General features: G+C 49.2%; 1 protein-coding gene across 1 annotated transcript in view; it reads left to right on the top strand.

Annotated features, from left to right (window-relative positions):
- The window catches only part of LOC139747985 (neuropeptide SIFamide receptor-like), a 140,286-nt gene extending 128,403 nt beyond the window's left edge, over positions 1–11,883 (top strand). The window contains exons 5-8 of the mRNA XM_071660507.1: positions 2,945–3,113; positions 8,006–8,119; positions 8,654–8,809; positions 10,824–11,883. Coding sequence (XP_071516608.1) covers positions 2,945–3,113; positions 8,006–8,119; positions 8,654–8,809; positions 10,824–11,378 — 994 coding nt within the window. The 3' untranslated portion in view covers positions 11,379–11,883. The remainder of the gene's footprint in view (positions 1–2,944; positions 3,114–8,005; positions 8,120–8,653; positions 8,810–10,823) is intronic.
- Positions 11,884–12,537: the final 654 nt, after the last annotated feature.

Genomic DNA, 12,537 nt, shown 5'->3' on the forward strand with positions numbered 1-12,537 from the left:
GACAGAGATAACCTTGACATTTGAGTGAGGAGTCCTTAAAGACCCACTGGTGATCTGTCTTCTCCTCCCTGACCCTCACATCTCGTCCCTGCCATGAGAGATGATGCAGGAGGGGACATGGGGGACTGAGCCTTCCAAGTCCTTTCCCCCTCCCTCCCACCTAATCAATCTGAGTCCCTCACCCCCACGCCAATCCCCCCCCATCATTATTCCCCCCCTAGCTCAATAGGCTCTGCTCTCGCTCCTCCTTCGTCAGGGAAAATCCTGCTTTCCCTTGAGCCCTTTTTCCTTTGAGTTTTTATCCTTATTTTGCGTATTTCATCCTTCTTTCGAGTTATCCTTATTTTGCGTAATTTATCCTTCCTTTGAGTTTTATCCTTATTTTGCGTATTCTATCCTTCCTTTGAGTTATTATCCATATTTTGCATATTTTATCCTTCCTTCGAGTTTTAATCCTTATTTTGCGTATCTTATCCTTATTTTTGCGTAAGAGATAGATGAGTTAGGTAAGGGAGAATGATAAAGCATGAGTCTATTTTGTGAGACAGAAGATATTATAGATATAAGAACTGATATACAAGCTGGTTTTGAGAGGGACAAATCCCTCGTATCAGATGGCAGATTGTGGTGACCAGGGCAGTGATGAAAGAGATATGGAGAGGTTGGGATGTCTATCTATCTGTCTATCTATCTATCTATCTATCTATCTATCTATCTATCTATCTATCTATCTATCTATCTATCTATCTATCTATCTATCTATCTATCTATCTATCTATGTATTGGAGGTTTGTTTGCTATATGAAAGTGCGCGTTTCTATGCACTTTATTCTTATATATATATATATATATATATATATATATATATATATATATATATATATATATATATATATATATATATATATATATATATATATATATAATTTATATATATATATATATATATATATATATATATATATATATATATATAAATATGTATGTATATATATATGTACGTATGTATGTATGTATCTGTGAGTTTGTGTGTATGTGTATGTGTGTGTGTGTGTGTCTATGCCCAACGGCAAACAAGAAACATTTTGGAAAACAGAAAAATTTCCGAATCTGCGACACGAGAGATTCTCCTGTGATGGAAAGGTTTCCAATAGCAGAATGGTTCCCAATAATGATGGAATGGTTTCAGATGACGTCTGTGGAAAAGGGGTTACGATCCTTTTGTATCTCCTGATCTTCTAACTCTCTCTCTCTCTCTCTCTCTCTCTCTCTCTCTCTCTCTCTCTCTCTCTCTCTCTCTCTCTCTCTCTCTCTCTCTCTCTCTCTCTCTCTCTCTCTCTCTCTCTCTCTCTCTCTCTCTCTCTCTCTCTCTCTCTCTCTCTCTCTCTCTCTCTCTCTCTCTTTCTCTCTTGAAGTTTTATAACCCTGTAATAACCCACTAGAAACCACTGGTGGTATGGGAAGGAAACCATTGGTGGGATGGGAAGGGAGGGGGAAGGATATATATATATATATATATATATATATATATATATATATATATATATATATATATATATATATATATATATATATATATATATATATATATATATATATATATATATATATATATATATATATATATATTTTACAGTGGCTGTACTCCATTAACAGTGTAGGAGTTAATGTGGATAAGTTCATGTAAGCTTTTTGTACTCATGGATACAGTAACTGTAGTGTGTCTTTGTGATGTGCTGAAACGAGGCTTTTTAAGGTCTATGTAATTAGGGAGTAGGTATGTTAACAGTGGCCCCACATCCCCCCCCATCTCCCCTTTCACTGTCACACATAGTTTGTGTCAAACTGCTCCACTGTAATACAGTCTCAGTGCCACTTTCTTCACTGTCACACACACACACACAGTCACTCAACCCTTCGTCACTGTCACACACCATCACTGCCACTCTTCTCACTGTCACACACCATCACTGCTAACCCACCATCACTGCTAACCCTGTCACTGTCACATACCTTTACTGCCACTCTTCTCACTGTCACACACCATCACTACCACACACCATCACTGCTAACCCCGTCACTGCCACACACCATCACTGCTAACCCCGTCACTGCCACACACCATCACTGCTAACCCCGTCACTGCCACACACCATCACTGCTAACCCCGTCACTGCCACACACCATCACTGCTAACCCCGTCACTGCCACACACCATCACTGCTAACCCCGTCACTGCCACACACATCACTGCTACCCCTGTCACTGCCACACACCATCACTGCTACCCCTGTCACTGCCACACACATCACTGCTAACCCCGTCACTGCCACACACCATCACTGCTTCCCTCCCATGCGCCACACACCAACTGTTGAAAACGTCCTTACTGACCATTACCATAAGAGCCTTCTCTTGCGCCTCCCCCTATCAAACCTTGAACCCCCCAACTCCCCCCACTTAAAGAGCATCAGTATAAACCCCCCCCCCTCCAACCTCCACCAACCTCCTCCATCTATACTTACACCCCCTCCTCCATCCATCTATACCATCAGTTATCTCCATCTACACCCCCACACACTCACACACTTGAAAACCACCCTCACCCACCACACCAGCCCAAAAGACCATCTTGGTTCCCATACACCTTCAAGGGGAGCCACTTTCTCCTCCTTTTCAATAGGGGGGTCCTCTCTCTCTCTCTCTCTCTCTCTCTCTCTCTCTCTCTCTCTCTCTCTCTCTCTCTCTCTCTCTCTCTCTCTCTCTCTCTCTCTCTCTCCCCTTGACGTTCCCCCTTCCCTGTTTTCCCCCACAAGTTCTTGGCCCCCCTCCTCTCTCTCTCTCTCTCTCTCTCTCTCTCTCTCTCTCTCTCTCTCTCTCTCTCTCTCTCTCTCTCTCTCTCTCTCTCTCTCTGACTCACACGTCTCCCTCCCTCCCCACACAGGTTCTTGGCCATCTGGTTCCCGCTCAAGCTACAGATCACGACCGCAAGGGCTAGAGCCATCATTGTACTCATCTGGATCATGGCAGTCGTCTCGGCTGTCCCGTACTATGTGTACTTCGAGACCCAAGTCTTCGACCCGGAAGTTCCCGAACTCATCATCTGTGTCGAGGTAGGGAGATTATGAGTATGTGTCGAGGTAGGGAGATTATGAGACGTTGGAGTACCTGTGTTGAGGGAGTTTATGAGTCTGTGTCGAGGTAGGGAGGTTATGAGACGTTTGGGTACCTGTGTTAAGGGAGATTATGAGTCTGTGTCGAGGTAGGGAGATTATGAGACGTTGGAGTACCTGTGTTGAGGGAGTTTATGAGTCTGTGTCGAGGTAGGGAGGTTATGAGACGTTTGGGTACCTGTGTTAAGGGAGATTATGAGTCTGTGTCGAGGTAGGGAGATTATGAGACGTTGGAGTACCTGTGTTAAGGGAGATTATGAGTCTGTGTCGAGGTAGGGAGATTATGAGACGTTGGGGTACCTATGTTAAGGGAGATTATGAGTCGTTTGTGTACCTGTGTTAAGGGAGATTATGAGACGTTTGGGTACCTATATTAAAGGAGATTATGAGACATTTGGGTATCTTCGTGAAGCGAGGTCATATACCTATGTTAAGGGAGATTATGAGTCGTTTGTGTACCTATGTTAAGGGAGATTATGAGTCGTTAAGGTACCTATGTTAAGGGAGATTATAAGACGTTTGTGTACCTATGTTAAGGGAGATTATGAGACGTTTGTGTACCTATGTTAAGCAAGATCAAATGTCGTTTGATCCCTATGTTAAGCCAAATCCTACGTTATTTGATACTATAATATTTTGAGAATCTTTTCATTACCGATATTTGTGTAATTTTGTGATATTTTGTGAGGGGAAATTTTGCATTATTAAATTCTTTCAGTTTGGGTATCGACCATTGATCTTTGTTTGTTAATTAATGATATATATAGAGACTTTCTGACTATCATATTTGCATATATGTATAAACAGATAGATAAGCAGTTAGACAGATAGACAGATGATAGATGTAGATATAGATAAAGAAGGACATAGAAAAATGTTATGATTAAAGGTATTTGTAAGGTCAAAAAATGCGAGAGAGAGATTTCCCAGTTCTACGAGAGAGAGAGACAGTTACTCTTAGAGATAGTGTAGAGATAAAGATGGCGGAGGTTTTTAGAGAGGGGAGAGAGAGAGAGAGAGAGAGGGGAGAGGAGCTGCCACACACCATCACTGCTAACCCCGTCACTGCCACACACATCACTGCTAACCCCGTCACTGCCACACACCATCACTGCTAACCCCGTCACTGCCACACACCATCACTGCTAACCCCGTCACTGCCACACACCATCACTGCTAACCCCGTCACTGCCACACACCATCACTGCTAACCCCGTCACTGCCACACACATCACTGCTAACCCCGTCACTGCCACACACCATCACTGCTAACCCCGTCACTGCCACACACATCACTGCTAACCCCGTCACTGCCACACACCATCACTGCTAACCCCGTCACTGCCACACACCATCACTGCTAACCCCGTCACTGCCACACACATCACTGCTAACCCCGTCACTGCCACACACATCACTGCTAACCCCGTCACTGCCACACACATCACTGCTAACCCCGTCACTGCCACACACCATCACTGCTAACCCCGTCACTGCCACACACATCACTGCTAACCCCGTCACTGCCACACACCATCACTGCTAACCCCGTCACTGCCACACACATCACTGCTAACCCCGTCACTGCCACACACCATCACTGCTAACCCCGTCACTGCCACACACATCACTGCTAACCCCGTCACTGCCACACACATCACTGCTAACCCCGTCACTGCCACACACATCACTGCTAACCCCGTCACTGCCACACACATCACTGCTAACCCCGTCACTGCCACACACATCACTGCTAACCCCGTCACTGCCACACACATCACTGCTAACCCCGTCACTGCCACACACCATCACTGCTAACCCCGTCACTGCCACACACATCACTGCTAACCCCGTCACTGCCACACACCATCACTGCTAACCCCGTCACTGCCACACACATCACTGCTAACCCCGTCACTGCCACACACATCACTGCTAACCCCGTCACTGCCACACACCATCACTGCTAACCCCGTCACTGCCACACACATCACTGCTAACCCCGTCACTGCCACACACCATCACTGCTAACCCCGTCACTGCCACACACCATCACTGCTAACCCCGTCACTGCCACACACATCACTGCTAACCCCGTCACTGCCACACACATCACTGCTAACCCCGTCACTGCCACACACATCACTGCTAACCCCGTCACTGCCACACACATCACTGCTAACCCCGTCACTGCCACACACCATCACTGCTAACCCCGTCACTGCCACACACATCACTGCTAACCCCGTCACTGCCACACACATCACTGCTAACCCCGTCACTGCCACACACATCACTGCTAACCCCGTCACTGCCACACACATCACTGCTAACCCCGTCACTGCCACACACATCACTGCTAACCCCGTCACTGCCACACACATCACTGCTAACCCCGTCACTGCCACACACATCACTGCTAACCCCGTCACTGCCACACACATCACTGCTAACCCCGTCACTGCCACACACATCACTGCTAACCCCGTCACTGCCACACACATCACTGCTAACCCCGTCACTGCCACACACATCACTGCTAACCCCGTCACTGCCACACACCATCACTGCTAACCCCGTCACTGCCACACACATCACTGCTAACCCCGTCACTGCCACACACATCACTGCTAACCCCGTCACTGCCACACACATCACTGCTAACCCCGTCACTGCCACACACATCACTGCTAACCCCGTCACTGCCACACACATCACTGCTAACCCCGTCACTGCCACACACATCACTGCTAACCCCGTCACTGCCACACACATCACTGCTAACCCCGTCACTGCCACACACATCACTGCTAACCCCGTCACTGCCACACACATCACTGCTAACCCCGTCACTGCCACACACATCACTGCTAACCCCGTCACTGCCACACACATCACTGCTAACCCCGTCACTGCCACACACCATCACTGCTAACCCCGTCACTGCCACACACATCACTGCTAACCCCGTCACTGCCACACACATCACTGCTAACCCCGTCACTGCCACACACATCACTGCTAACCCCGTCACTGCCACACACCATCACTGCTAACCCCGTCACTGCCACACACATCACTGCTAACCCCGTCACTGCCACACACATCACTGCTAACCCCGTCACTGCCACACACCATCACTGCTAACCCCGTCACTGCCACACACATCACTGCTAACCCCGTCACTGCCACACACATCACTGCTAACCCCGTCACTGCCACACACATCACTGCTAACCCCGTCACTGCCACACACATCACTGCTAACCCCGTCACTGCCACACACCATCACTGCTAACCCCGTCACTGCCACACACATCACTGCTAACCCCGTCACTGCCACACACATCACTGCTAACCCCGTCACTGCCACACACATCACTGCTAACCCCGTCACTGCCACACACATCACTGCTAACCCCGTCACTGCCACACACCATCACTGCTAACCCCGTCACTGCCACACACCATCACTGCTAACCCCGTCACTGCCACACACATCACTGCTAACCCCGTCACTGCCACACACATCACTGCTAACCCCGTCACTGCCACACACATCACTGCTAACCCCGTCACTGCCACACACATCACTGCTAACCCCGTCACTGCCACACACCATCACTGCTAACCCCGTCACTGCCACACACCATCACTGCTAACCCCGTCACTGCCACACACATCACTGCTAACCCCGTCACTGCCACACACATCACTGCTAACCCCGTCACTGCCACACACCATCACTGCTAACCCCGTCACTGCCACACACATCACTGCTAACCCCGTCACTGCCACACACATCACTGCTAACCCCGTCACTGCCACACACATCACTGCTAACCCCGTCACTGCCACACACATCACTGCTAACCCCGTCACTGCCACACACATCACTGCTAACCCCGTCACTGCCACACACATCACTGCTAACCCCGTCACTGCCACACACCATCACTGCTAACCCCGTCACTGCCACACACATCACTGCTAACCCCGTCACTGCCACACACATCACTGCTAACCCCGTCACTGCCACACACATCACTGCTAACCCCGTCACTGCCACACACATCACTGCTAACCCCGTCACTGCCACACACATCACTGCTAACCCCGTCACTGCCACACACATCACTGCTAACCCCGTCACTGCCACACACATCACTGCTAACCCCGTCACTGCCACACACCATCACTGCTAACCCCGTCACTGCCACACACATCACTGCTAACCCCGTCACTGCCACACACATCACTGCTAACCCCGTCACTGCCACACACCATCACTGCTAACCCCGTCACTGCCACACACATCACTGCTAACCCCGTCACTGCCACACACCATCACTGCTAACCCCGTCACTGCCACACACATCACTGCTAACCCCGTCACTGCCACACACATCACTGCTAACCCCGTCACTGCCACACACATCACTGCTAACCCCGTCACTGCCACACACCATCACTGCTAACCCCGTCACTGCCACACACATCACTGCTAACCCCGTCACTGCCACACACATCACTGCTAACCCCGTCACTGCCACACACCATCACTGCTAACCCCGTCACTGCCACACACCATCACTGCTAACCCCGTCACTGCCACACACCATCACTGCTAACCCCGTCACTGCCACACACATCACTGCTAACCCCGTCACTGCCACACACATCACTGCTAACCCCGTCACTGCCACACACATCACTGCTAACCCCGTCACTGCCACACACCATCACTGCTAACCCCGTCACTGCCACACACATAGCCATACCCAACCAACGTATTCAAAGGAAGACATCTGCTGTTTCCTCTCCTGCTTCAGATGTGGCCCAGCAGGGAAGCAGAGAGACTCTACTTCCTCATCGCCCATCTGTTGCTCTGTTATCTGTTGCCGCTGGTCCTCATATCCTTCTGTTACCTAATGATCTGGATTAAGGTAAGGCCACCCCATCTCCCCCACTTGCCTCGGTACACCCTTCTCTTGCCTTAAGATCTGTGTTAAGGTAAGATCCAGCAACATTGCAATCACCTATCTATCTATGTCAACTGACTGTTTTATTTCTCTCTTGTGTCTCCCCCGATGATGTGATTATGACATGAAAGTGCACTTGGGAACTTATCGTGTCTCATTTTCCCCGTGGACTCATAGGAATATACATATATATATGTATTATCCCTGGGGATAGTGGAGAAAGAATACTTCCCACGTATTCCCTGTGTGTCGTAGAAGGCAACTAAAAGGGAAGGGAGCTGAGGGGATGCTGGAAATCCTCCCCTCTCGTTTTTTTTTTTTTAATTTTCCAAAAGAAGGAACAGAGAAGGGGGCCAAGTGAGGATATTCCCTATCAAAGGCTCAGTCCTCTGTTCTTAACACTACCTCGCTAACGCGGGAAATGGAGAATAGTATGAAAAGAGAATGAAAAATGAATATATGTTATGATCTTTTTCTATTTCTCTCTCCTCCCGCTAGGTGGCCAGGCGTTCCATCCCTGGAGATACGCGTGACGCAGCCGTACACGAGATGCAGGAGCGTAGCAAGGTGAAGGTGGTCAAAATGCTGGTGGTCGTAGTCATCATCTTCATGCTCTCGTGGCTCCCTCTCTACGTCATCTTCGCCAGGATCAAGGTATGGTAGGGTTCGAACCCCAAGGTAAAAAAGGGGATATGGGGGGTTTTGAGTCCGAATGGTTACGGACGGATGAGAGAGTGCTGAGGGATACGCACGGGGTGGGGCGTAAATGCGTAAGGGGGGGGTATTGAACGTTCCACGGACGCATTCAGGGGGCGTAGGGAACGGACGGATTAGAAGGCGTGTAGTAGGGATACGCACAGGCGTAAACGCTTGGGCGTATATGAGACTAAGTATGGGACGTTGAGCTAGGAGGGACCTTGAGCTAGGAGGGACGTTCAGCTAGGAAGGACCCTTCAGCTAGGAGGGACATTCACCTACGAGGGACGTTCAGCTAGGAGGGACGTTCAGCTAGGAGGGACGTTCAGCTAGGAGGGACGTTCAGCTAGGAAGGACCCTTCAGCTAGGAGGGACGTTCAGCTAGGAGGGACGTTCAGCTAGGAGGGACGTTCAGCTAGGAAGGACCCTTCAGCTAGGAGGGACGTTCAGCTAGGAGGGACGTTCAGCTAGGAGGGACATTCAGCTAGGAGGGACGTTCAGCTAGGAGGGACGTTCAGCTAGGAGGGACGTTCAGCTAGGAGGGACGTTCAGCTAGGAGGGACGTTCAGCTAGGAGGGACGTTCAACTTGGAGGGACATTCAGCTAGGAGGGACGTTCAGCTAGGAGGGACGTTCAACTAGGAGGGACATTCAGCTAGGAGGGACGTTCAGCTAAGAGAGACGTTCAACTAGGAGGGACATTCAGCTAGGAGGGACGTTCAGCTAGGAGGGACGTTTAGCTAGGAGGGACGTTCAGCTAGGAGGGACGTTCAGCTAGGAGGGTTTAGATTGGCTGGGAAGGTGAGAGGCAGAGGGATGTGAACGGGTTTCAGACGCGATGGTGAACTAGGATTAATAGCCCACCACATCTCCCTAGTAGTTCATACTAGTCTAATACTAGTTTGCCTTGTAACTAGGGTACAAGGCAGAGAACTGATGAAGACTAGGATGGCAAGATAAACCAGCCAGGGTCTTGAGAATAGAGTCATAATAAAAACGTCTCACTATAATATTAAGGAGAGGGACTACTTGTATTGAAGGATCTTGGAGGCTTTTGGAGAAAAGGGGGTGAGGAGGAGGGGTGGGTGGTGGCTTGGCTTGTTGAAGGGGTGTTGACGTGGGGGAGGGATGAGTTTGAAGACTTTAGGAGGGGGTGTATTGAAGGGGGGGGGGGGTCCTTGGGAGGTGTGGTGGTCAAATGATAGTTAGAGAGGGTAGAAAATGAGTCTGATACATATATATATATATATATATATATATATATATATATATATATATATATATATATATATATATATATATATATATATATATATATATATATGTATATATATCATTCTGGGGTTAAAGTTAAAGCTTTGGTTAAATGGAATATACTTGAGGCATCCATGTTGTCAGCATTTTCATCAGACATTTTTCATTTCTGAAGTTCTGGAAAAGGAAAATGTCTCCAGTGTTGACGAGTCTGGCACGAAGGGAATTTTAATGTCCACGTTGCTTGATGCCAGCGATCAAAGCGCCTGGCAAACAGCGAGAGCAGTGGCGCTCGATGACAGCCCTTGAGTACAGCTTCCCCCCCATTTGATGTGCCAGACTTCAGTGAGAATAGGATGGAGATGTGGATGATCCTTGTGACTGACACAGACACACACACACACACACACACACACACACTTTTTGACCTCTCTATCCTCTCTCTCTCTCTCTCTCTCTCTCTCTCTCTCTCTCTCTCTCTCTCTCTCTCTCTCTCTCTCTCTCTCTCTCTCTCTCTCTCTCATACACACCTCGTAGAAACCTCCCCTTCCCCTTCTTCTTCCTCATAGACACAGAAGACCCTTATCCCATCTCTTCCTCTCCCTCATATGCTATACGCCTTATACACACACCCCTATATCCTCCATCTATATATCTCACTCCTCATTATATACACGTCTCAGGGTAAACCCTCCCTCTCTCTCTCCCTTCTATTCCAGCTGGGAGAGGAGCTGGGAGAGACGGAAGGGGCGGTTTTGGCCATCGTCACCCCTGTAGCCCAATGGCTAGGGTCTTCGAACTCCTGCATCAACCCGATCCTCTACGCCTTCTTCAACAAGAAGTATCGCAATGGCTTCCTAGCCATCGTCAAGAGCCGATCTTGCTGCGCCACTTTACGCTACGACTCTTACTCTTATTCGACAACTCGACGCTCCTATTACCCATCCTATCGCTCGACTATTCGACCCGAAGCTGGCACCGTCGACTCCGTCAGTCGACATAAGAACAACCCTGGTAATGTGTATACACTCGAGGGTCGAACTCCTCCCAGAGCTACGAGGTACCACACTGGGAGACCTCGAAGTCTGGCTAATGGTTTGAGCCCGGCCGTCCACCTGGCAGATAATCTAACGAAGGACGCTACTGTCGAGCAGCCAAGACGCCCTAGACCCACGTCCATGATCGGAGGCATTGAGGTAGTCGAGGTGGACGACAACAGCTACAATGAAAGTAGGAGTTCGTTTACCAACGGGAGGTTAGATGCTGTAGATTAAACTTGAGGAGCCCCACCGCTGCTCAAGCTTTGGAGACCATTTGACCGGGGGTTTCGATGCAATGTCCCTGAAGACCTAACCCAAAAACTGCATCGTCTATTTTTGTGTGTGTGTGTCCTTCCTTCTTCCCCTTCTTCTTCTTCCTCCTCCTCTATGGTGGTTTGTCCCTAAACCAGAGAACTATGACGTTGCTCTGGTTGTTCGTTGGCCAAGAGAACCAAGGCTGAAGCTGTTAGCAAGTGGCCTTCCTTCCTTACCTCTCGTTGTGTCTCCCACTGGAGAATTTGGCATTGGGTTGGGAGTGCCAACCACTAGCTCCACTGTTGGGGTGGATGACCCCCACAAGCCCTCCCACCCCCTTAGGCACCACTGTTGGAGTGGATTACCCCCACAAGCCCCCTCAGGCGCCACTGTTGGAGTGGATACCCCACATCCCCACCTCCTAGGCTCCACTGTTGGAGTGGATACCCCACCTCACCCACTTTAGGCTCCACTGTTGGAGTGGATACCCCACCTCCCTACCTCCTAAGCTCCACTGTTGGAGTGGATACGCCACCTCGCCCACTTTAGGCACCACTGTTGGAGTGGATACCCCACATCCCCACCTCCGAGGCTCCACTGTTGGAGTGGATACGCCACCTCACCCACCTTAGGCACCAGTGTTGGAGTGGATACACCACCTCACCCCCCTTTAGGCACCACTGTTGGAGTGGATACCCCACATCCCCACCTCCTAGGCTCCACTGTTGGAGTGGATACACCACCTCACCCTCCTTTGGCACCACTGTTGGAGTGGATACGCCACTTCACCCACGTTAGGCACCACTGTTGGAGTGCCATAATCCCTCCTCCACCCCTTTAACCTCCCACTAACCACCACTGTATAATACTCAGTAACTAAATGTTTAGATAGATATGTGCGTCACTTCTTCAAAGTCATTCCTCCGTCTATAGCGACAGGAGACTTGTATTTAGCGCTATACCAACTACAAATTAAACCAAAGGAGAGAGAAAAGAAATACACACTGGCCAAGATTGATGTTAGAGTGGCACTTCCGAGTGCCACTTGAGTGCCACTTGATCTAGATATGAGATCTGGCAGCAGGACAAGCAAGAGAGAGAGGCACCTGAGGTTGATATATATATATATACATATATA

This window comes from Panulirus ornatus, chromosome 71 (genome assembly GCF_036320965.1).
Source record: "Panulirus ornatus isolate Po-2019 chromosome 71, ASM3632096v1, whole genome shotgun sequence".
Lineage (NCBI taxonomy): Eukaryota > Metazoa > Arthropoda > Malacostraca > Decapoda > Palinuridae > Panulirus > Panulirus ornatus.